This window comes from Lepus europaeus, chromosome 10 (assembly GCF_033115175.1).
Source record: "Lepus europaeus isolate LE1 chromosome 10, mLepTim1.pri, whole genome shotgun sequence".
Classification (NCBI taxonomy): Eukaryota; Metazoa; Chordata; class Mammalia; order Lagomorpha; family Leporidae; genus Lepus; species Lepus europaeus.
Genome location: NC_084836.1, coordinates 22,007,194 through 22,034,277, shown reverse-complemented (window position 1 = coordinate 22,034,277; position 27,084 = coordinate 22,007,194). Strand labels below are relative to the sequence as shown.

The 27,084-nt window shown below is 39.8% G+C and overlaps 1 protein-coding gene across 15 annotated transcripts in view; it reads right to left on the bottom strand.

Annotated features, from left to right (window-relative positions):
• ANKS1B (ankyrin repeat and sterile alpha motif domain containing 1B) overlaps window positions 1-27,084 on the bottom strand; it is a 1,247,671-nt gene that overhangs the window by 36,668 nt on the left and 1,183,919 nt on the right. For 6 of the 15 annotated variants that reach the window (XM_062202008.1, XM_062202006.1, XM_062202009.1 and 3 more), the window contains 2 exons: window positions 10,900-11,028; window positions 8,679-8,750 (listed from right to left, as the gene is read on the bottom strand). In XM_062202008.1, coding sequence (XP_062057992.1) covers window positions 8,679-8,750; window positions 10,900-11,028 — 201 coding nt within the window. Of the gene's footprint in view, window positions 1-8,678; window positions 8,751-10,899; window positions 11,029-17,147; window positions 17,223-27,084 lie in introns of all 15 variants that reach the window. The other 9 variants (XM_062202004.1, XM_062202010.1, XM_062202014.1 and 6 more) reach the window with 2 other exon arrangements.

Below are 27,084 nucleotides of genomic sequence, written 5' to 3'. Positions count from 1 at the left end.
CCATGGGGGTGGCAGGAACCTAAGTACTTGAGTCATTACTTGCTGCCTCCCAGGGTACGCGTTAGCAGGAAGTCAGAACCAGGCACTCTGAAATGCGAATTGAGCACCTTAACCGATGTATTAATTGTTGTGCCAAACATCCACCCATATTTTAGTGGCTTAGGCAGCTGCAAAAGGTTTAGGAAAAGGGATGCTTTTCTTTTTCCTTTGGATATCTCTATAATATATAACAACAAACATGCGGTGCCTTTGTAATAAGAAACAAAGTTGGGGCTGGCACTGTGGCGTAGCAGGTGAAGCTGTCACCTGTGATGCTGGCATCCCATATGAGTGCCAGTTCGAGTCCTGGCTGCTCCACTTCCAATCCAACTCCCTGCCAATGTGCCTGGGAAAGCAGTGGAGGATAGACCAAGTCTTTGGGCATCTGCGCCCATATGAGAGACCTGAAGGAAACTCCTGGCTCCTGGCTTTGGGTGGGTGCAGCTCCTGCCCTGCCACTGAAGCCATTTGGGGAGTGAACTAGCGGATGGAAAATCTCTGCCCTGCCTACCCTCTGTCCCTGCCATAACTCTGCCTTTCAAATAAACAAATACATCTTAGAAGAAACAAAGTTGAAATTTATGATTTTAGTTTAAAAAGCAAATTGCAAATGTGTGAGAAGCACAGAGTTTTAAAATTTATCAGGTGTAAGTACACTTCAGGGTGTGTGTGTGTGGTCATCTTGAATTTACAAAGGAATCCACTGATGAGCTCCTTCCTCTAGCAGGCACTGCAGTACAGCAAGTAGGAGCACAGGAAGCCATGTTTGGAGTACTGGCTTCATTCCATCTCTTGCCAATGCTGTGCTTTAGGTACCTCATCTGTAAAATGGATATGTTAATTCCACAACCACTTTGTAGAGTTGCTGTGGGGATTACATAAGATAATTCAGTGTCATACTATTAATCTGAGGTTGGATGTTTCACAATGTCCTTTCCAAAGCATTAGCATCCCACTGACAAAAAAGAGTAGAAGTAAAATCAGCATTTGTGAGCATAACTGAATATTCTGGGTTACATGTTATCATGGCAGACTGCAACAATGAACGGTCAGCAGATCAGTATCCTGGGCCAACAGTGATAAACTCAACACATTTAGAGGAAGAGCTTCAGACAAGTAGGCATGAAAAATAAAAAGACGGGTCGGCGCCATGGCATAGTGGGCTAGGCCTCTGCCTGTGGCACCAGAATCCCATATGGTTGCCAGTTCAAGTCCTGGCTGTTCCTCTTCCAGTCCAGCTCTCTGCTATGGCCTGGGAAAGCAGCTGAAGATGGCCCAAGTGCTTGGGCCCCATGTGGGAGACCCTGGGGAAGCTCCTGGCTCCTGGCTTCGGATTGGCTCAGCTCTAGCCGTCGCAGCCATCTGGGGAGTAAACCAGCAGATGGAGGACCTTTCTGTTTGTCTCACCCTCTCTCTGTAACTCTACCTCTCAAATAAATAAAATCTTAAAAAAAAAAAATAAACGAAGCCCATGAAATCTTTTAGTGATATGGAGTAGTGAAGGTGTTCCATGGGAGAAATCCAGTATAAGAGCAATGAAAACAAAAACCAAAATTGAAGGGAGCTGCAGGAGGTAGGAAAATGGGATAAGATGGTTGGTACTGGTCAGTCCTCTGTTGTGGAGACTGGAAACATTTACAAAGGAAAAGGTACACGTAAATCAAAATTGGCCATGGGAGCTGGAATGGGGCTATTTCTATGTGTGTATTGCTATTTTCACACACATACAAAGACATGGACACAATACGCATTTATAGGATTGGACTGGTAGTTAGTATGGCATGTGCAGTATTTAGGAGAGAGTAAAAGATAAAATATATTTAATTCTTTCCTGAAACTTAAATAACACAGACTTCTTAAAAATTTGCTTGTATATTTTACCCAGCTTGTATGTTTTACCCAGCCAGGTTCCCAAGAAGTAATTCCTGAATTTATTTCTAAAAATTATGATTCTCCACATAAGGAATTTGTGTAAGGACAAAAGAACGGAACAGGATTTTAGTTTGAGTCTCTTAAGAGGAAAGAAGCTTTCCATCTAAGAATCCATCTAAGAATTTCCATCTAATTCCAGTCTAACTTTTCTTCAAAGCGTCCCAACCTTTCCCACTATTGTTTCCTTAAAAGCATAGAAAAGAGAAAAGACAGACTTCACACTTCAGGTAGGGCACAGATTGTTAATGGAAATCAATATATTTGATAATGCATACTTCAGAAATGTTCTCAGATTGAACACTTAAAAACCATGCACGTTGGGAAGAAGAGACTCAATGAGAACTATGGTGAAACTACCTACATCTTTGGGAAATAAAGGTTCTCAAATGTAAATAAGCCAGAAGATCTGCTCATTCCTAACTTAAAAATAGTACTCCTGTCTTACATTAGGAAGGCAGATTTTTAAAAACAGACGTTTCTTTTTCTTTTCTTTCTTTAAAGCAAACTGTCCCTGAGCACAAACACCTTTTAATACTACTAACCAATCAACTATGGGATCCAAGAAAGTAAGATCGTAGAGAGTGTTAATTGAATATAATGGCTGCTTATAGTAGTGGATGTTTCCTAACAGCATCTTTAATTATGGAGGTGATGGAGTACTGTATATTAATGATAATTAAACCCTGGGGCAAAACTCAGAGCTGGGGGTGGGAGATGGATAGGCTGAGGGAGGCAAAATCAAACAACAGAGCCTCCTTAGGCCTGAGCAAATTCCATTGCACGTCTTGGAATCTTTGAAGTGGGAGCTACTCTTAAAAACAAGAAATGGGCCAGCGCCGCGGCTCAATAGGCTAATCCTCCGCCTTGCGGCGCTGGCATACTGGGTTCTAGTCCCAGTCAGGGTGCCGGATTCTGTCCTGGTTGCCCCTCTTCCAGGCCAGCTCTCTGCTGTGACCAGGGAGTGCAGTGGAGGATGGCCCAAGTCCTTGGGCCCTGCACCCCATGGGAGACCAAGAAAAAGCACCTGGCTCCTGCCTTCAGATCAGCGCAGTGCGCCGGCTGCAGGGCGCTGGCTGCGGCGGCCATTGGAGGGTGAACCAATGGCAAAGGAGACCTTTCTCTCTGTCTCTCTCTCTCACTGTCCACTCTGTTAAAAAAAAAAAAAAAGGAAAGAAAAAAAACAAGAAACAACCAAACTACTGAAAGGCCAGAGGAACATATTTATGACTTTGTAATTTTCAGTCCTTTGGGCACCTTGCTTAAGACTCAATGCTCAATCAATTTGGGGAAAAAATCACATCCCAAAGCTATAAAACTGAAAAATGTCGTATGCCATCTTATCAGCAGTTTCCCTTCATTTTTTTCTCCCTTTTGGCAATAGCTTTTAAAAGCTGGGAGTAAAAGCATAAGCGTTCTAAGATTCTGAATATGGTCTTACATATTGTGTACAAAACAAGAGGAGGGTTGTAAAGTGGGACTATAAATCCACAGTTGGAGAAAACAAATTAAATAATCCAAAACAAGTACATCCATGAATCTACTTGTTTCTCAAACATCTGGAGGAGAGGCCAATACATTTAATGCTACTCAAATAGGCGCTCCACATGCACGTTATTTGACCATCACAACAACTTCATAAGGTAGGTATCAAACATCTGGTGCTGAAGAATTGCAGGCACTAAAAAACATTCATGGAACTCAAATGTAAGTGTATTTTGGTGCAAAGGTTTTTTTAGGGTTTGGCATCGTGATGAAGTGGGTTAAGCTGCTATCTGTCATATGAATGTTGGTTTGAGCTGCAGCTGCTCTGCTTCTAGTGCTGCTAATGTGCCTGGGAAAGCAGCAGAAGATGGCCCAAGTGCTTGGAGCCCTGTCACCCATGCAGGAGATTCAAATGGAGTTCCAGGCTCCTGGCTTCAGACTGGCCCATTCCCAGCTGTTGTGGCCACATGGGGAGTGAATCAGCTGATGGAAGATTCATTCATATTCATTCATTCATTCTCTCCATCTCTCTCTTTCTTTCTCCACGCCCTTCCTTCCCTTCCTCTGTTGTTCTACCTTTCAAATTAATTTTTGAAAAAAAATTTTGAAATTCATGCATATGAGGGCCTTAAAAAAGTTCACTGAAAATGTCTATTATAAAAAAAATTGCATGGATTTCAATTTTTTTGCGCCAACATAAACTTATCTTCGAATTCCATTTTCTACAACCTTTGAGAATTCCACTTGTGATGTAACACATGGTCCCTGCCTTCCAGGAGGTATGGATAACCAGGCATGTGTACAGCGTGATGTGAGGCATGGCAGAAGGAAAGCATAGCAGAAGAAAGGTTCCTATGCGGGACTATGTCTGGGGTGGCGTTGTACTCAGGATTCCAGTTAATGCTCCCCTTAGGAATCCTTTCAAAGATGAAGTATGTGAGTCTGAGCACAGACTGAGTTGGAAAACCCAACCAGTATTATAAAAGGCAGCACTAAATGACTGTGTTCAGATTCAATAGGTCTTTTTGACACTTCTTCACATGTTACTAATATGTGTTTTTGGTTTTAATTTTGAATTGAAATGTCTGTTAAGATGCCATGGTAAAGGACATAAGCAGCCAAGTTATACTACTAAGGAACAAAATAATTCATAGAAATAATTCTACCTAGGGGCCAGTATAGTGGTGTAGCAGGTTAACTTGCTGCCTGTGACACTGGCACAGAGAATTGGTTCAACAGAGCCCCAGCTGCTCCACTTCAGTTCCAGCCTCCCACTAATGCACCCTGGGAGGCAACAGATATTGACTCAAGTGCTCAGGTTCCTGTCACCCATCTGAAAAACCCAGATGGAGGTCTTGGATCCTGCCTTTGGCTTGACCCAATCCTGGATGCTGCAGCCATTTGGAGAGTGAACCAGTGGATGGAAGATTCTCTCTCTTGCTCTGTGTGTCACCCTCTTTCTGACATTTGGCCTTTCCAATAAATAAAAATTTTTCTAAAAAAGAAATGCTTCTACCTAAAAGTACACCTCATTATTAAAAGCATAGCCAGCCTCAAGCTTTTATTAAAGGAAACTCCAGAAGATAAGGCACAAATTGCAATTTTCTTAAAAAAAAATAAACAGAGTTTAACACAAATTTTTTCTTCACTAAACACAATTTAGAAGATAATTTTAAGAGGAGCGATCATTTAGGGTTGGATCCAAGAAAAACATTAAGATAAAAACCTGCATACAAATGTGCATAGCATCTCTCTATATCATTGCCAAAATATGGAAGCAACCAAGATGACCTTCAATAGGTAAATGGATCAACTGTGGTAGATCCATGTGATGAAATATTAATCAGCCATGAAAAGACATGGGGGCACCTGAAACACAAGGCTAAGTGAAAGAAGCCAATGTGAAAAGGCTACCACACACTGTGTGATTCCAACTGTGTGGTCTTCTGGAAAATGTAGGGCTATGAAGAGAGACAGTGAAAAGATCAGTGTAGGGTTTAGCGGGGAAGAGACCTCAGAAAAGTTACTAAGCTTCCTTTGGTCTTTGTTCCCTTAGGTATAAGGTAGGGCAACAGCAACACCTACCTTGTGGATTAATGAGTCAGTGTACGTTCTTCACTTGTGCAGGGCCAGCCCTGATAGACTGATTTCAGGAGACCTTGCCTATGTCATTTTTGGGATCACCTCTAACTAGCCCTTGGGCTGATTGGCAAAGTGAGCACCTCCATGGTGGTACTTCTCACATTGTGGGGTCAATGTCTACACCTTGGTTTCTGCCACTGGACTGTCAGCTCAGTGAGGGCAGAGGCCGAATCTTAATCACTTTGTTGATAAAATAAAGAAACATTTCTCAAAATACTGAACTACCTCAAATTAGGAAAGAAATTTTAATTTGTTAAAATGTAAAACAGCGTTCCTCAGAAAGTTCACAGAAAATGAAATTAAACATTAAGTGTATTTCAGTGCAAATTTTTGTTTTTAAATCCATGCACAGGAGGGGTCTTTATAAAGTTAGTGGAAATGTGTATTATTAAATAGGTATGCATGGATTTCATTTTTTGCATCAGAATAAACTTATCCTTTAATTCTAGTTTCCATGAACTTTTTCAAGTACACTCATACTGTTGAGTGTCTTTTAAATTAATGAGGTAACTGGTAGCTTTGGGATCCGCGAGGAGGGAAGGCCTACACTTCCGGGAAAGGAGAGGCCTACTTCCGGGGAAGAAAGTCCTTGTCAAGGTCCCTGCGGGTGCCTAAAGGTCAACCAATGAGGATCAGACCTGCCTCAACCTTTAACTCCCATGTCCTGAATCTATAAAAGGAGCTCTCCCAATCTCTGACGCGTGACTTCCCCCGCCCCCGCTCTGTTGCTCTGTTGGGACCGGGGAACCTCGCCTGGGAGCGGAACCCCAATAAAAGCCTGTGAATTAATCGATTCGTCTGCCTGGGAAGATTTGTTACGCGCTGGACACCTTGCAGTAACATTTTAATTCACAATATTTTGACCTAATAATATTATTATATACAGACCTTAAGATCTTTGGTATCATAATGTATTTTCCATGGGGAAATCTGCTAGTACTGGGACTTTTGGCTATAATGTCATCATGTTGAAAATGGAGAAAACCATCACTTTGGCTTCAAACTGAAGATTAACTGCCATGTGAGATCCAGTCCACTTTTAGCTGGTAAACATTCTAATTCACAAATGCAACAGTCCCAGATAACAGTTCAAAATCGGTTCTAGTGGTTCCAGTGAATGCAAAGTTAGCTACCGTATCAAGGACTGAGATATATTTAATCAAGATGAGAATTAAGGGTTTATAACAGTCTAAGAAGCAATAAAATTACTATTTTCATGTAAACTACCTAAAACAAACATCAAGGGCAGCAAACCAGAAAAATGCCCCAAAGAATATAAGAATGCCTTCTAAATAGACAGCTTTTTCAAGGTTTCATTTTAAGTGACAGAAAAGTATTTAACTAAATTATTCTCTACTGAGACTATTAAAATGGCTTGGCTATCACTATCAGGATGTAATTTCAGATACATTCAATTTCAAGAAATTGGCTGAAATTCAAATCACAGATCTGGTGTATTTTAAATGGTGCTACAAGCACTACGCGGTATTTATGCTGATTACAACATGGAAGTAGCTGGTCTCAGGTAATTTAGTTAATAGTATTAAATCAGAGATGCCAAATTAATTTCTTAGACATGTTCATAAATATCTCTAAAGTCATTCTGAGGCTTGATGATTGAAAAATTTTTGCATTTGCTCATTGTCCATTGGTGACACAATTTAGGTCAGATAACTATATTTAGAACATAAGATTTCTAGAATTATAAAACCGGGAAGAACCCTAAAGGGCATCGAGTCCAAGGTTCTCATTTTCTAAGTAAGAAGCAGAGGCTCAGGAGAAACAGGAGAATGTGGTTAAAAGCTTGGACTCCAGAGTCAGATAAACCTAGGTTTTAGTCCCAGATTGGCAAACTGTGTGACCTCAAGAAAGTTACACACCTTCCCTAACTCTGTTCTTAATCTGTAAAATGGGAATAATAATTGTATGAGCACACATTGTGATTATCCAGTGGATGTGAGCAGCTATATTAGTATTATTAATTATTATTATTACTATTATTAAAAGAGACTTCTAAGGCAAGTGAGCAGCAACAGAAGCAGAACATCAGTACCTGGGATAAAAATCACTGGTACTGACAATTTAAGTACTAACTTCACGTCTAGTAGAAGGGCGATTATTACAGCTGTTTTGCTATTAATCAGAAAAGTGATCTAGTGATTACATGCTGAGGTCTCGATTTCATGAACACTTGTACTATTTAGCTTTCCATGAACAATGGACAGTTCATGTTGACCTTAATAACTGCTTTGGCTCAGTTATATGTTGTGAAATATTTTCCAACCAAAGCTACTCATATTAAAATAAATGACAAAGTATACCTGTCCCAAATTAAAGGTAGAGTTCACTTGCTAGTGATTTTAAGTTTGACTTTGGATACTTGCTGTATTCAATGAGCTCAATATTCTTGACTTGCACTGTCAGGTAATTGCCTTATCCTCTACACATGTGCGGTGAAGAAAGCAAGTGTACAAACCCATGCTGGTAGGTGCCCAGGTGGCTCTGCAGTATGAAAGGGGTTTGCTTTGGCAAAAACAGACTCCTAGGGAACCAGCACCCACAAATCAGACATTTGGAATTTTGCCTCTGGCTCATTCCACTCAGAGTTAAATGTTTTATTTTTTAAAAAGATGAATAATTAAGAGATCTCATGAAAATCATTAGCTTTATGTAATATCCTCCCAATGCCTCTGCTTTAGTAATTTTTAGTTAATTGGTGGTCTTTTCAACAAATATTCTTAGACAGTCATGTGGGTGCTTAAAACATTTTCTTGTTTAACTGAAGATACTTCCTCCAATCTGGAGAATGATCAATGTTCATACAATTCACCTTACACCTTTAAAACTTTAAGAGGAATGTAATATGGGATAACTATATCAAACAGACACTAACTCAAACTATAGGGAAATAAGCTCAAGTATGAACAAGAACAAAGTCCAAACATTTTTTTTTAAATACACTCCCAATGTGATCCAGCAGACCAGCAGATGAAGAAAGTAGCAATTTGAAAGGTGGCAATTTGTATCCTTACCCAGTATTTAGTATTTCAGCTACTAGAGAGAAAACAATTTGGAAAACTTACCCGCATTTTTGCACAAGCATCTTGGGTTGATTCTGTCCCCCTGAGCTCTTTGATCAGCATAGAACCTAAATACTAAAATATAAAAAATACAATGCTTTATGAAGAAAAGTATAACAATTTAAAAATAAACTGGAAGTACTACTGGCTAGATTTCCTGCCTATTTATTATTGCCTGACTTTTAAAAATGAACAGAGGGGCACGTGTTGTGGTGCAGCGAGTTAAGCTGCCACCTGCAACACTGGCATCCCATATCAGAGCGCTAGTTCAAGTCCTGGCTTCTTCAATTCCTATCCAGTTCTCTGCTGAGGTGCCTGGGAAGGCAGAGGAGGATGACCCCAGTCTTCGGTCCCTGCCACTCATGTGGGAGACCTGGAGGGAGTCCTGGGCTCCTGGCTTTGGTCTGGACCAGTCTCAGCTGTTGGGGCCATTTTGGGAGTGAATCAGTGGATGGAAGATCTCTGCCTTTCACATTGGAAAACAAAACCAACCAACTAAAAACCACCCAAAGCAAACAGTAACTAATCCTAACAAATAAATACATTTGTAATTAGAATGCAGCAGAATTAACCATGAGTTCTGGAGGCTGAAAATTGCTCTTTATAATGAAACGGCAGCATTTTCTAAAGTTGCCATCGTTCAAATCATATTTAACTGCAAAATGGGGGCATCTAAAAATGTTTTCCTTTTTTTTTTTCCTTGAGGCAGTAATGTCTGTAAAAATAAATCATGCTACTCTCTCTGTAATTACAGGGTTGTATGAGACAGCTGAGAAACCAAGCAACATGCCCCCTCTTTGGGCTTGTTCGGCTCCATAGGTAATTAGTGTTGGGCTGCTCTTAGGCAGAGCAGCAGATTTAGACCCTTTTCATTCACAGCTGTGTTCCCCACATTTAATCCACCTGAGAATGGATAGGAGTGGTGGGGAGGGGAAGGCTATTCTCAGTTTTACAGAAGTCAGAGTTGAGTCCCTGGTGGGCTTGGATGGCTAGATGGAGGTAGGATAAGTATGAGAACATCTTCTCCCAAGGACGATCATCCATCAGGTGGGCAGATCTGACACTAGCCTGGTGCAAAGTGCCATCCATGCTCTAGCTTCTGGTGGGCAGTAGATAGTTTTAAGCTTCAACAGGATTCCTTCATTTTATCATTTTTTTTTCTCCTCTCTAATGCCTTTCAAGAAAAAAAGAGGGTGTATACATCTTTTGAAAAAGTGAATTAATTATTTCAGAAGAGATTTGAAAAATACTTCTTGACACGACCAGACACACCCTGGTATGCTGTAGAAACAGGGCTGGGGATCAGTCTTGTAGACCAGAGAGGTCCTGACTTGAATAGAACATGCAAAGGCACAATAGCACAGGCTTGGTCGAAGGCCATGAAGAAAGGCTGAGGGAATACTGGGCTTGCATTTTGAAGGCAGGAGCCACTTCAACCTCATAGGTTTTGAGTGATTACTATTAAAATAATTCCAATGCCACAAGATAAGGAAGCAGTCAAGGAGCAGGTAGCGTAAAATGAAAAACAGTCCAAATTGCCATGAGATAACCAAAATGCCACATTTAAATGAAATTAAGTAAAACAATCTTGGTAAGGTTCCCTATCTTCTAAGTTATCAGGAAAATTTGCCTTAATTGAAATGTTTCTTTAGGACAGGCAGTTTCAGAAGACTGCTTAAGAGTTCAGCCACTTTTTCTGCTGTCGACATGACAACCACCACCTGTCCCAAGCACACAGTATTTTTTGAACATTTACCTGGTGCATATTATTACTCACAATTCTCAACTAAGTCTAACTATTCCTTTACCTCTAAAAAGAAAGAGGAGTATAACTCTACTATTGCTGACAATGAAAAGAATGTGATATTTATATAAAGTGGTGGACCCCATGTTCTGAGGTCACGGGGAATGAGTAAAAGGGTGCACCTGCGCTATACTCACACTCGTTTCCATTTCAAGACTGCTTTAGCACACTGACTCTAAGACACATGACTGTATAAGAAGGCAGCAAACAGACTTAAGCTTTCAAGAATAAAAGGGTTATAAATCTCTGGTTGTTTGCACTTTGGATAGAACGATGCTTTAAGAAAAAGAGGGGAAACATTTTAGAAATTTCAGCCATGGCCATTTTGGTTTTTTTTTTTTTTTTCAATATAAATGAAAACAAATAAGAAACAACTCCTATCCCCACTTATACCCAAAGACTGAATTCAGGGTAACTTACAAAAGCTTTGTAATCACATGATTGGAAGATGAGCTTTTCTGGGTGATGTTGCCAGTACTGTACTGGAGTTGAGGCTGTGGCTTCGTTTGGAGGTCGCAAGGTAATGGAAGGTTCTCCCCAGTCTCCTGTCTGAAAATGACATTTATTCTAGAGGCAGTACAAGCAGGAAGCAAAGTTCACCCCCTATAGCTAGCCTGAGTTCACCTTCTAACACATGTGCTGCAAATGTGAAATGCATTTTGGTTACTTTTATTGGTTATTAAGTTTTTGAGTATACTTATTAGCACGTTTCCCCGAGTTAACTTTTGAAGCGTGAAGAAGTTGATTCATTTTTAGAATCACAACCTAAGTTAGATAATTTAAAAATAAAACATGAAGGTATTAAGAAATGATCTATTAGTTTATTAGTTTCTGTTATAACAGAAACAAATCTGTAATCTTTAAAAGAATTTTCTGTTTTTAGATGACTATTTGAAATTTTTAGTTTGAGTAGCTTTTACATTCAGAATGCAGTTCCATAAATTTCAGTTCCCAAATAATGACATGTGCCATGCTCTTTGAATAATTTTATATTTTTGGAGATAAGTATGATACTATGAACAATTTTAGCGAAAACTTTACTAATGACTAACAAGTAGTTTCTCTCATTGAATTCAACTGTGTTTGACTTAGTGCCACCATGGTTAGCTACCCTGCTCAGAAAACCCAAAACACCAATGATGACTAAACGCTTAAATGCCAAGGTTGCTCAGATATGCCTATGCATGTACCTGAGGAGCCTCATTTATGAGAATAAGCACAGGCACATTTGGTAGTGTATCATATAATACCCATGCCCACTAAGACCTAAAACATTTATCAATTTCCATGAGGTCAGCCTCAAACAGTTTTATTACTGTAATGGTTGGTGTGAGCATCTATAAAGTCAAAGGTCTCTGTTGGCATGGTTTTTCTGGGCTCTAACCTGATTTACGTAGTATACCTAGGATATTTGATACTGTTTTCTCATTTCTCAAAATCCAGTACTTTGTTCTCAAGGGGACATAAACTAAACAATAACAGATTCTGGAAGCCACTCTCTTCCAACTTAGATTTGGCTGGTCTTACAGAATGATGAGAAATTGCGGAACAGAATAAAAACGTCTTATGAGCTCAAAACCAAATAAAACCTTGGAGAGAGACAAAGTTCTATAGAACCAGTAGCAGTTGGCTTCATTGGTGTAGGATTTCTTAAGGAAAATTTTCAAAGAGTTCAGGACAAGAATGTGAAATTTTGGCTGAAGGTGCGTGTTTTGGGAGAGAAAGGAAGTCCATGGCTTTCATGAAGATACTTCCCAAATTTAAGAGTCACAGTTATCCAGGAATAGCTTAAATAGGGTGTGTGTTTTAGGGACGCAGCCTAGCAATTTCTGCTGTGCAGTTTGGGCTTATGATAGGTAAGATGTGAGGCAGCTGCCAATGATGGAAAGTGCCAGGCAAAGACCCTGCCTCCTGGAAGTTTCTAACTAGTTTTGAACAACAGAAAACTCGAGGGTCCTTTGGGAATGCAGAGGCTCTTTCATAGCAGTAGACAGCTAGAGGCAGCTGTCTCAAGATGGGTCTCTTCCAAACTGTGACCACTCAGAGCCCCACTCACTGTCTCTCTGCTCTGTTGTCACCTACTCTATTTTGGTTCTATTTACTGATTTACTAATACACTACTTGATACTCCCATTCCTTATCTGTTGAGAGTATTAAGACTTTACATGTTAATATTAACTTTTGCATCTTTTCATGTTTTGTGAGCTGTTCCTGGACCATTCTTGAGGTTTTCTCCTTATATGAATTGTTCTTTGGAAAAAGCAACAACTGACTGCAATTTTAGAATTTTTTTTTCTAGCTTCCTAGTTTGAGTTTTTTGTTTCCTTGTCTTTAAAATGTCTGGATCTTTATTATCTCTCCAGTCTACCTCAACTGGCTGTGATTTGCTCTCAAAAAGCTATCAGAAGATACAAAATGGAGGATATTTGGATTTTGATAAGATTTTGAAGCTGAGTTTAGTAACTTTTAAGTCACAACAGCTTAAAACTCTATGAACGTGCCACTGTGGGTTCTCAAAGTTCTCCCCAGATCCTCTAAGTTGCCCCATTAGCTTCTCCCCACTTCTATCCCCTCCCCTGATAAAGAAACAACAACATAGCAAACAGGTATTATACATTTAAGTCACAGGTAACACTGTTAACAGAACAACAGAAGTTTGCACACAACTCTGAGGAATGATACAAAAGGAGGATCTGGTTGGCATCAAAAGGTCCTTTGATCCAGTGTCTGCTGATGTGACCATTCAAACCAAGCATGGCATCTTCATGTTAGCCCTGATCCAGTTTAGCAGAGGAACAGCTTGGCCGGGCTCAGCAGGCAGACTCTCAAAAAGCCTGAACAGACATGGCAGGAGCTCGGGGTTTCTGGGTTGCAGGGAAAGGACTGGGAATAGGGCAGTGGTGGGAATGGGTTGGGTAAAGCTAAGATTATGGGAACATTTCGTGTATTAGTACATTAAGCATGCAAATCATATGCAAATCCATTCTCTAATTGTTCAATTATCTCACGCACTTTTATAATTAAACTTTAATGTGAGTTCCATACACTTAAAGCACAAACTACAGCCAAATGCTGATCCAAATATTTATATCATCCACAGAAACTGTAGCAGCCACTTTGGGAATAATAAGCCCGAGAACAGACAACCTATACAACCTCAGTCTGGAAATCATCAGGCTCTCCTACTCGACGGCCAGTTGAAGAAATCAGTGGTGCATCCACTTAACTCCACTTAGGTAGAGCCATCATCTGCTCTTCTGTAACTCTGTTCAAAAGCCACAAACCACCTGCTTTGAATCTGGAGTGATCTGATAGGACCTCCCATAGATACTATGTTCAGAGATAATTTTAATGACGAGAAATACAATCCTTACTTTATTTTCCTTGTGGCCTTAAAACATTGTTCCAATCTAAATATTCTCAAATTCCCTACAGGCCAGAATCTACTTTTTTGGAATAGACATCAAGTTCTGCCATACATAGTACTATTTCCAGAAATTCGTTTTCAAACCCAGGGAAAAGTGTTTTTAAGATTGCATTTATAAGAAAATAAGTTTCTTTTCATCCTGGTAATTTTTATCAACTTTTGTCCCCTTTTAAAAGCTTAGATCTAAGAATACTTAGAAGACTCAACCTGTAGATGTTGAGTTTTCACTTTGGAATTAGTTAAATGGGAATGGATGGACTCCAACAGCAGGACTTCGACACTATTGCAAAGGACAGCTACGGCCTTGGCCCTTGGCTGGGATTCAGCTTTATCAGGTTCACCACCAGCAAGAACAAAATAATTCAGAGAAGGGTGCCTTAGGTCTCAACCCTCCTGGAGGCTGAATTACAGCAGGAATATGCTACAGGAGGAGCTGAGCAGAGTGGTTAGTCTGTGGAATGGTAGAAGAGACCAAAAGATAAATAAGGGCTTTTATCTCAAACATCAAATAATTTTGGCTTGTAAGTACAGGTTAGGTCTTATTAAGTAATACCTTCATATCTACAGAATACTTGCATTTGCTCAGTCAATATTTTAAATTAAATAATTCCCCATTTAAAAATGCTTATGACATGTTACATAAAAATCAAGCAGATCTATGAAGTCTTGCCTCAAATAATGGCTTATAATCAAAACTTTAACAAAAAGTTAAACATGGGTAACAATGATGGCAGAATACTTAATTAGAATAACAAAATGAAGTAGGAAAAGTTTGGTTTAGAAATTCCATCACATTTTATTTATTTTTTATTTTTATTTTTTTCCATCACATTTGAAACTATAACTGACATAGATATGCTTAGAGGGCCTCTGTAAGTAGTTACAGAAGAGAAATTGAAATAATTCAAGGAATCTGTAATAAGTGCTTCAGGCTATTTCTTTAGAGCTTAAAATACTTGGAGAAAAGTCTTTCCTTTAGGTTCATGTATTTAAGTGATCTTAATATTCTAAGAATTTGGTCATGGCTTAAAACCTCATTTATTTGGTATTTATTATTTTATATATATATGCCTCTAGGCTTTTTCAGTTTTTTATAAGCAGACTAAAACACAACAATTCAACAGAGGGCAATGAACATCATTAACTCTCTCTTCAAACTTAAACAAAAATTAACTTGTAACACAAATGGGAAACATAATTTGAGATTATAGTTTTAAATGGAGAGTTGATTCTGTTTAGCAGATATTTCTCAACTGTGAAGTATAAATTCATAGTCTGGCTGAGTGTGATGGATTGTAACTGGGCCACATACAATAATGTGGTTAAAGCAAACATTCTCTTATATCATCAGATGAAAAATATAAAACCATCAGCCAAATGTAGTCATTACATATAAGGAATTCACAGCTGTCTATAGAGACAGATTTTACTGGGTGACAGATTCCAAAATAAGCTTTTAAACTTTCCATTATTTCAAAAGCTGTTAGATGGCTGTAAGTCTTTAGTTTACAGGCACCAGACACCTCATGGAAATTCTGAATCAGATCACATCATCTGGATCTCTCCCCAAAAAGGGAAACTGATATTATATGTTCTGCAGGCTCTGAGAATGCACAGGGGAAAACCCTGAACACTCGCATCTTCTTCTTCAGAGAAAAACTTCCTAAGTATATCAACAAATAATTAACAGTCATCATTATGACTTAGCATTCTAACATTAACAGAAAAGGTATGGTGTTTTTCAAGCTTTGAATCTATTGTTCTTAAAATTTTTTAGAATTAGTATTCATTTTTTTAATAGAAGTTTTTCTGTTGGGAACTATTCCCACTGGTCTGTTACTAAATTTAGATCTGAATATTAACAATTATTATTCTCTATTTCTTCAGAATACTTAACGAAAATCTAAACTGATTTAAAGTGACAACTGTTATTTTAAGGTTTTACTTTCAATAATTCTGATCCATTTCAGAGATGGGCTACCCAACATATACATGATGGATGTGATTACATTTACTTTCCATGCTCACTAAGGATCTGAAGACTGCTACGTACAGATCTATGCATCCAAATATGTGAATACATATAAGGAAAGATCTCCTGCAGACATTCACACACAGGATGCTGCAGTTCTTTCTAAAAATCTCCAAGAATACAGAATGTTAGTTTGGTCAAATGCAGTTGGTTATACTGAATATGTTCCTTTTGGTGATAAAGAGCAGAGATGGCCACTTCTGAACACATAAAAGCTTTGGTTAGCATTTACAGGTTCAGGAGGAGTTTCCAGGTCACGAGAACTGGCACCGATGTTTAGACACCATGGTCCTCAGGAGCCACAGCCCATGCACAGGAGGACAGAAATGCCTGGTGCAGCACCCAGCAGAGGCCCTTTGCATGCCACTCTGAGAACTTCACTCAGTGATTCTCAACCAAATGTCTCCACTTCTCATCACACTACCCAGTGGGAACAATTTAACAGGATGTGAGAATAAGAATGTATTTTAAAATAGAAAACATAAAAAACCTCAAATATTAAAATGTTCATTTTCCAAAGAGGAATTTTTCTAAAGTCTGCAAAGGCGAAATGTGAATGTTTGAATATTAAGCAGCTCAGAGTAAAATGGGTCACAATTTCACACACATTTCAAAGATCAATTCAGTATTTTCAAGTGGAAAAAGGCTGAGAACCACGTTGTAGCTGTAACAGTGCCTCTCCCCTGCTAACTTCCTCCCACATTTGCATAAAATGTGTAAGGGTTTCATGCAAATCATACTCAAATATGTCTCACAAGTAAAGCACACAAATCTTTGAGAATCATTAAACACAAAGGGTTGAAGAGCCTATGGACATGGGGAAGTACAAAGTGGGGAAGAATAACACTGATATATACATGTATGTGTGTGTATAAATATATACTTATATATATCGATTTACCCTTTTCCTTTTTCCTGTGAAAGCAAGATAACACAGATGCCTGGAATGAAAGCCAGAACTCACATGGGACAGATTTTTAACCATGGACTTTAAAACCAGGTATGTTTTTCACTTTAGGACAATGTTTGCACATCAACTAGTCACAAGGCACAGTAAATGAAGTATAGAAGACGAAGAACCTCAGAAGTCACCAGACGTTACACACTGTCTGCATTGCCAGGACATGGTACCTATAGCCGTTGACAACACTTTGCAACACAGTACACAGCGCAAGTTCAGGAAGAGGAAATAACCACATGTAACCTTACATTATGAACCTGATGGATTGCTGAGAAAGGAAATCCAGCGTTCTGATTGGTCCATATTTCACAGACAGACGACTGCTGATATAAACAGAAAACTATCTCATCTTGTCAATATTTAAAACATGACAGCTACCACGGTAGCATCCAGGAAGGAAAGAGGAAAATAATAAAATGCAAAGAATCACATTTCTTTAAAAACAACTAAAAACTGTTTTAGGGTACCCAAGGTTTAGTCATTGACTTCTAAATCATTCTTTTTGTAGAAAACATTTTGGGTTGGCTGAGGGGAAAAAAGACCATTCATATATTAGTGTTATACCAAGTGAAATTACCAACACATTCACATTTAGGAAAAACCAAACTGTATCTTACATTTGCCAAAAGAACAGAAATACCTTAATGTGGTTACTTTCACAGAATAAATATTTTCATTAAGTTCAAGAAAGATGAGGGAAAAACCATCAACAGGTCAAACATTTTTATTTTCTTATCTTGAATGACCAAGAGCAAATATTGCAATAAAAGGATTTTTTTTTAAATTAGTCATTGCTCCATTTGATGAATCTAGAAAATAGAGTTCTCAGGGAAAAACTCTGTGTTCTCCAGGGTTCTAAAGGGCAAAACTCTGGTTAGCAGAAGGAGTAGTGACCTTCTGCCCCCAGGAAGGGGGAGTAGTGGCAGACAGGCCAGGAGGGTGGCTGGAGCAGGGAAGGTCTGGGGTCAGGGAAGCTCAGCACTGTTAATCCAGTAGAAACTTCTAGAAACAGCATTCGTGAGTCTAATGAATCAGCTCCATAACTTGAGCTCTACCATACCTAATGATCTAAGGCAATAATGTTTGCTCAGAACGAAACACCAAACCCACGGACACCCGCTCCTGGAGTGCCAGCAGAAAGCACCATGCAGCAGAGTTACAGGAAACAGCAGAAAGAGATGGGGCTCTCGGCCTGACCTTTACGAAGTTCTTTTACTGAATTCGATCGTTCTAAAAGACACTGTGGAATTCAATCACTGAAATGGCAGAGCGCCTAGATTTATTCAGCAAGCACGGTGAGCATCCTCAGAATTCACAAGTAGATTCCTACAGAGATCATTGCAGGAAAGAGACAGGCACATCCACACAATTCAGTTTAGAAAACCAGCAACCAAATTATGGAAAAGCAAGCTTACCTTGCCTAAAAGTTTCCCTATTCCCTAACCTCCCAGGAGCACCCACCAGAAATGTAAGCTCTCTCTCTGCAGGTACAAACGCATGCCTGCCACACCCACTTTGGCTTTCCACCCCTCAGTCATCTGGAAGGCTTGTTGAGGACAGGCTGTAACCAGCCTTCTTTTAAGGAAGTTACAGCCCCAGGTCTGACCAAAGGGCACCTTCAACTGCCTCCCTCTTGAATCAACTCTGGTATTCTCAGTTCCCTCTCTAAACGTCTTGTGGTTTTCTCAGTGGGGGGGTCTAGCGTCTGCTATCTTCAAAGTCTCTCTAGCCAGTTACATCTTGGGCCCATGAATCCCCCGGGTCTTGTCTCTAGTAGCCACTGTCCGCTTCATCCACACAGTGGTCTCTTGGTATCTGTGGGAACGACCTGCCTTGGATACGAAAATCCATGGGTGCTGATGTCTTTTATTTAAAAAAAAAAAAAGCTCCCACAATCTTCCTGTATACTTGAAATCACCCTTACATTACTTGTAACACCTAAAGCAATGCAAATGCTATGTAGATAGTGGTTATGCTGTATTGTTTAGGGAACAATGACAAGAAGTCTACACACGCTCAGGACAGACTCAAATTTTTTTTCAAATATTTTTGATCCACCATTGGCTGAATCCACAGATGTGGAACCCTTGGATATGAAAAGCTGATTGTGCTTTTGCTGTATTACCATCATAATTGGCACAAAATACACTTCCAGGGTTCCCTTGACCTTCTCAGCACTATCAGCCGTGGTCTTGAGCTAATTCTCTTACATAAATTGCAGCTTTTGCAATGTTTACTCATTTCTCATGCCAGCAGTAACCCGTGGGCCACCTGTCATCTGACAGATGAAGACATAAATGTTCAGAGAGGTTAAGTGGCTTGCTCAGGTCATACAGGGAGAGGGAGGTGTCAGTCCACTGGGATGACCTGGATGGAGGGCAGGCCTGATCCCGACTTCATCACAGAGCAGAGGGAAGCCTGGTTATATGGAGATTGTTTTACAGAGCCTGAGACAAATCTATCTAGCTATAACCTGTTCATGGCACAGTGTCAACTCCACATGGGCTCAAACACCTGAAAGTTTGTTGTTTTCCAATGAATTCTTCCAAATGGGTCCTTATCCAACCTCCTTGCCCTCACTGGCACCAAACTACAGCATAGTCTAGGCAGACCGCATAACTTTCTGCTCACAGAATCCATTCTGTATAAAACTTCATCTCATTTCTGATACATAGATTGGAGAGGCTTGGTCCACACTTTGTCTTCTCTTCCCCTGCTCTTCTCTAGGAGGGAGGCATGACATGATCTTGCCTGGGCTGTCCCCTACCCTAAGCTCTCCCTTCTTCATGGGAAGAGTTGAGGAGAAGGGTACAGGAGGATAAGGATCCTCTTTCTTGTCTGGCCATGGCTGAATTCTCTCATGGCTGTCACTGCTTTCCTGATAACACCCGTGTGGCATCTGCAGCCTTCTGTGGAGCAGGTGCACCTACCTTAGTTCTACTATGCACCTAGGTGAAGTCTTTGGAGGGCTCTCCACTGCACAGTCTCGTATACAAGAGCTCTGGCTCCAGCATGGGTCCCTGCAACTTCCACTCAGCACTCCTAAGGCACAAAGTCATGTACACTGAGGAGAGTTCATGTGTTGCTTGTACACAGTTTTTATGAGTTCCAATGATGTTTTAAACTCAGAAAAAGTGAGGTCTCTAGAATTTCTAATAATTGTGTGAGTTAGTGCAAATGGCAAAATGTTAGCTTGTAAAATAGAACTTATACTACTGGCAGTTAATTGTGTCAGTGTTATAAAAGCTATTTTTTGTTATATAATAAAGCTGGTAGATCCAGATATCACAGTCATTAACAGTAAATGATTTATTAGGCTCACAGAACAGCAACATAAGGTAGACTAGCTGTAATTGGTGTATTCGTAATCTAAAATGACTATTTTTCTAGACACAGGGTTATCAGACTGAGTACTAAAATGAATATTTTTAAATGCAAGAGGGTTTCCATGATATTTCTGGGGACAACATGTATGGCGGTACTGAGTTTTGAAGTTTTGAGAGAGAAAAATAGCATACAGGTGATAAAATTTCACCTGAGCCCCAAATTCCTAGAAAAGTGGTGATTTAGATTTGAGTTTTAATTAGGCACTAGAATGTCTTCATCTGTAAAGAGGAATAATAATAGGGCTTTGACCTACTTATTTCACCAGGTTGTTGTGCAGCTCATACTAAGCTTTGTGAAACAGGGGACTTTTCCATGGCTAAATTCCTAGAGCACGGAACACAGAAAGCCCTCTTCCATCCTGAATGAATTGTTTAATATATTCAAAAATTCTTTGTACGCAGTAAAGCACTACACAAACATTACTACTGTTATTTGCCATCCTTTGTCACTGGTCTGCTTTATTGTTGCCACTTATGCCTTTGGTAGAGGAAGTCACTGCCAACACACCGCTGATACAATGCACTCAAAATTAACGCTGCAGACTGCTTGCTAGAACAGCCCTCATTTCTCCTGGTAAAGGCTGAACAAGGACTGTCGGTCCTGCTGCAGAAAGAAGGAACATCTGTCATTAGCACACCTGTATGTCAAAGGGCAGCTTGTTGAGAGCTCAGAAGCAATTTGGTGCAAGAATGATAATTACTCCTCTGCAATTCCATTTTCTTATTAATTTCCTCTCAACTCCTTTTCCACATACACCGTAAAGGCAAGTTCAATTTACCTGAACCTGAATTACTAGGGAATCCAACCAAATGGGGGTAAATATGTGGTGATCTTATAACTGAAATACTTTTAAGAATGTCATATTTATTTCTTTGCCAATAAAATCAACAGTATACAGTTTTATCTTTAGATGTCACCCTTAACGCTGGAAATATTTTCTTAAAAGTTAACACATTTCTCTTTCCTGTTATCATCTTGTCCCTCATATTACTATGACTTCATTTCAGAAAAACACAATTTGCATTCAACTCTAATCACAAAATAAAAAGAATCTTATCAATCTCCAAAATTTTCCTCCTAAACATGGATTTTGCTACTCAGTTGGTAGCAATCCAGTAGTTTACAGTATATTATTCCTCTTCAGCATCCATTCTACCCTCTTTAATGGAACAGTCTCCAAAATCCTTCCATTAAAAGCAAATAAACCCTTGATCCAGCACAGTCCTGCTCAGTGTTTCTGTTCTCGAAATGGAACTCCCTGAGAGGTGTGGACATGGTGTCTACTTCCTTTTCTCCTGTCCTCAGTGAGCCCATTCTTCACAACCTGGAACCACTTTTTCTATTCCTTGATCTACCTGCACATACTCCATCATCATTCTCCTTTCTCAGTCTCTGCTGCTCGTTCCTATTGTCTGACCATCTCTGGAGTGTCAGTGCTCAACCCTTCTCCAGTATTTCTTGGCTATACCAGGCGGTCTTGGCCATTCCTGACTTCCAAGTTTGGAATTCCAGCCCAGATCTCTGCCCGGAATTCCAGATTTTGACATCCAAACGTCTACTTGACCTCTCTGATGTTTAACAGGCATCTGAACTTTAAATGCCCTAAACCAAGTCCCTAATGACCTCACTTCCCTATAAGATTCCTTATCTCAACAAACAGTAGCCCCCTTTCTCTTAAGATATTGGACTCAACCCTTCTCTTACATTTCATCTTTAGTCCAGCAGCAAATCTACTTCCTGGCCACTACCTTTTCTCACTTGGGTTATTCCATTAGCTTCCTTTTATCCTTGCTGCCTTAGTGTCAATTCTCAATCTTAGAGTCAAAAAATGATCCATTTGCCATGAAAGCCAGATCATGCCACTCAGCTCCCTTTCTCTCCTGAGAGAAAAGTGTGGAGTCCTCACAATGGCCTTCAGGGTTCTCCATCTCCAGGCAGCCAGATCAGCTCACCTTTCCACTTATACTCCTACCTATACTCTCCCTCCTCCTACTTGCTTGGTTCTGGACAGCAAAGCCTTCCTTTAAGGTCTCTGTACTTGTTCTTCCATTTGCCTGAAACGATCTTCCTCCAGACACTGCAGGACCAGCTCCCTCACTCCCTGCAGGTTCTACTCAAATATCACTTTCCCAGAGAACACTTATATCCTGATCCCAGCTGTGCTTTCCACGTTGTAAGAGGAGTAACCTTTCAAGCAGAATTTAAAATGCAGAAAAAGTTTAGAGCCTAAGAATCTATCTCCCTGGTACCCAGACCAAAGATAGTTCCTGGTCATCTGCATGCAAAGCACAGGTCACAAGAGTGAATAGGGATCATCCCTGCTTTTAATCAATGTTTATGGAATGAAAACTGTAGTGTACACGATCCTTGTTCATGGTAAGACCGAGTAGTAGGCTGAGATTGGAAGGCTGATGGTGAGTCTCGAAATGGAGCAAGCTGTTGACAGTTCCATCTATTCTACAATACCAATTAGGCCCTGGAAACCTTCTGGGAGTCTGCTGATGTTGTGTAGCTAATTTAAGAGAATAGCTTTTCATGAATTCCATCCTCTAGTCAGAGTCTAGCAGATATGAAATTTTCTGCCTTATTCAATCCCTAAAAATAAATGGCCTTTCCTCATTTCTCCCTTATGTTTGTCATAATACTTTTACACTTCAAGGTGCGCAGAAATTGACCAGAAAGAATCCAACAGGAAATATGAAAGGTTCAGAGTGAAAGCTAAAGAAATAATGAAATCCATTCCGTCTCTTGGATGACAGCACCACTAAAATCAAACAAAAACAAACTTGAAGAGCAGAGAAAACAGCTTCAAAGGCAGAGGAAAAGGGGCACTCCAGCAACGGAAGCTTCGGTCAGGAGCTGGCAAACATGGCAGCTCCTGGAGCAGAGACTTAGGTGAGATCTGTCAAAGGATGAAGTCAAACAAATTCAGTGCAGCAAGAATAATACGCCAAACATTTCGTACACATATTTCTTCCAGCACTGACAGGCCCATTGCTGCTTCTTCCATGGGCACGAATGGAACCCTGCCTTGAGATCAGAAAACAAGGGAATTTTTTGTTTCTCCTGTGTTACCCAGAGGCTGCAGGTCAGCATTTGATCATTTCTTTTGCCCCATTGCTGTAGACAGAGGAACGAGCCTCCTTTTCTCCTCTCAGGTGAGTTTCAAGATACACCATACTTGGCTCTCTTTAACACCTGTATGCAATCTAGATTCTTCAACTACATTGTCAGCTTCTCATGTGCATAGTTCCAATTTGCTGATTTCTAGTTCTAAAGCGTGGAAGACAGAAATGAATGCACAACTGATCCTTTTAACTGAAGGTTTCATTTGAGCTCTTCTATTTGCAGTGAATGCTCAATTCAAGAAAATGGCATTTCCCATCATTTTTCTGCCTTTATGAAGAGCAGTCCCTTCAACATTTCATGATTGTGAGCTTCCCCCGGTGTCTAGGGAGAAGATTCTTGACAGATCAGTCATCACCTGCCGGAAGGGAAAAGCCAGGCCAACAGCTGCTTTCTCCAATAGCATCTGCATGTGTGACCTTCTATTCTTGGTCTCACTATTGATCAACCTACCCCAAGTGGGAGGAAGTAAACAGCACATTTGGTTCCATCGCAAGTCCACTGGCATGATGAACATTCTGATACGGCTTGTTCAGGTTTAAGGCTTTCTCCTGTGCTCCTGCCCTCCCCTCCCCTCCCCTCCCCTTCCTTGTTAACCTTGATTCTGGAACTGAGAGCACAGAGAGTAAGTCCTCCGCTGGCAAAGTAGGAGAGAATGACAGGTTTATGATATTCCTGTTCTTCATTCGCAGAGATCATTTATAACCTGCATTCCCTAAGAGGCCAGCTGTAGCCCTCAGTGGCATTACACAATTATTTATGAAATCTCTTCACAGGAAAAAAAATATAGAGAAGAAGAAAGAACATTATACAACCCAGATCTCAAGGCACAGCTCTCCAGGTTCCCTGAGTATTGCAGGGCATTTAAGACAATTGGGTTCATGCTGTTTCTAGCAGTGTAGGCTATTTCACCTGTTCTATCTCAAAGTTCAGATGCCATCACTACTGATACACACATTTTTCAAGACCACTAAAAGGCAGAAATATTAATAACTCATTCAGAAAGGCACGATCAGCTTTTTATCTCAATGTGAATTGCTGCAAAGAAACTCTCCTTTGCAAAGTAATGCTGTTCTTTGTCTATAACATTCTCTTTAAAATATACATTATCCTCCCTGCTTGCAAATGGAGATTGTCATTTCCTTTACTTCCACCCATTTATTAACTACATGCTCCACGTTTGTATCTTATTTCTGGTGAGGAAAAAAAAAAGAGGCATTGAACAAAGCCATTCATGCAATGATGTTTACTGAGACACTCCACTCCATTTCCTCATTTTACTCTTATGAAAAACATGGACAAACAAGGTCTGGTTGAAAAACCATCTTGAATGATGTCAACCGAAGAGGTCTCTGGGAAAAGTCTACAGTTTCTCCTTTAGTTCTACCCTATTCAACACTTCACTTGCTACAGTGTTGGATGACTTGGAAGGTATTTTTTTTTTTTTTGGGGGGGGTGGAAGCTTCCAAATTAGCACATTACACAGCATCACTGACACACCGAGTGATAACCAAGTTCTAAGAAGGTATCAATAGATGAGGATTTTTGGAAAAGCAACTTGCTAAGAGAATCTTATCTGGAAAGGAATAATGTAAATGGAACAACCAGTGCTGCTGAGGGCTGTGAGGGGAGGCATGGTTCACACTGATAGCGGCTGGGAAATTTTCATAAAGAAAAGCTTGGTAGGATTAACAATATGTCAGTGTTGCTCTGCATGAACAGTAACAAAACAGACATGCCCAGATCCAGGGAACTATGATGTTGTATGGGCCCCTGTCTCATTTATGAGAACGACACTGGCCAGGAGCTGTGTATATTTAATGTAGTGAGGAGGAGGTATCAAACTGTCTTCAGTCTTAAGGAACTATTCTCAGCAGAAGGAAGCAGATTTATTCTTTGTTGCTCCAGAAGAGAGCATTAACTATGTAGGGTTTTAGAACGGCTGCTTTCATCTCAATATAAGGCAAAAGTTATTATCAGTAAGAACCTTTCCAACGATGGGGCTGCCTCAAAGGGAGGTCAGTTTTCCAGTGACAAGTGTCAGCAGAAACTGGTGGATTTCTGCTAAGGATGTATGAGAAAGGGTGCCTGGCTCAATTCAGAGAGAGGACTACATAGATTTTCTGGCCTCTTCTGATTCTAAAATTCTGCTTTTCTTTAAGACAAGTACAGAACAATCCTCTAACCACTAATGCATACAGAGAAATGTAAATTATTGCAAATGTTATGACCTTACAGTCACATAAACAAACCTCATTAGGATACAGACCCACTCACAAGGCGGGGGTTGCATCATTTCATGCAGCAATTGTTTGCTATCCTTGCTCTGCAAGGGATGAAGAATTGGATGTCAAGAACAAGGGCCTTTCTTTAAATACAAGGTTCATCCATGCTGTTGTAGAGAATCAATTCTCTACTATCCTTGCATTTGTATCAAGCATTATATATTATTAATAGAGTTTCAGAACATTGCCTTATAGCCTTCTGGAGTTTTAGAGCTTCTAGAATGTGTCATATCTGCTGGTACCCAGCTTATAGAGAGAGCCTGGTACATTCATCACTACAGTGGTTCAAGTGAAAGCTGTGAAGCCATGGTGCCTAGATTCAAATCCTGGCTCTACTCCTTATGATCTTTGTGTGGCCTTGGGCAAGCAACCTAACTCTCCAAACTCAGAGTCCTCATATTAAAGTTGTGTTAATCAGTGCTGAGTCTTCAGATGATGCCCATGAATCAGATCTAAGCTAGGTAGGTGATTGGCTACTGTTCTGGGTAGTTTATTTCCCTAAAAGATCTGAGACTATCCCAATTTGTCTCCAATCTGATACGTTCTAGGGCTCTGTCATTTTAAGATGCATATGATGTTACATAACGTAATCTGGTTATCAAGTATTCCACTTATGGACTGTTTACTATAGGGGAATTAAAAAAATGATGAAGGAAGAGTCAAGCCTTGCCCCCACATAGCCAACATAAATTGAAAGCCAAAAGAGTGCATTTTAAATAAATCTAAGTACATATTTTAAAATACACTAACTTGTAAAGATATTTTATATTTTAAAACTATTTAAATGTAGATATCATCCATCAATCTTTCACTAAAGCGCTCCAATGATAATTAGACTATAACATGGACAGGAACTTCTTGAACAGCGTTTGCATTGATAAGAAAACTGTTTCTATATTAATGAAAAAATATTAGTTTGAGCTGGAAAACAGAATGGCTTTGTTATGATGTAGTTAATTATTATACTTTAAAATGTACTTTATTCAGCTGCAGCTGCAAAGGCGTAATGCAGATGAAGCCTAGAAATTACCACAAAATAATAATTTCTAAAACAACCAAAATGTGTAGCTTTAGAGTCTGTAAAATATTTCAACAAAAATTGCTTTATTTGTGTCTTACAACAATGGTGTGTGTCAGGTTGTTACCAATCTCATTTTAGGAAGAAGAAACTAAGTTCTGACTAGCTAAGAGGCTTGTCCCAGGGTTACAGAGGTTAACAGGTATCAGGACAGGATTTTTAACTCTGATCTCATGGCTTCAAATCTGGCATTCTAACAAAGCTCATCAAATTAAGAGTTGACACCCACGTGATACAACAATTTTCCACCAGACACTGTCAGAATTGGGAAGTCAAAATGGGTTTATTCATCGCCCCCTATTGTTATTT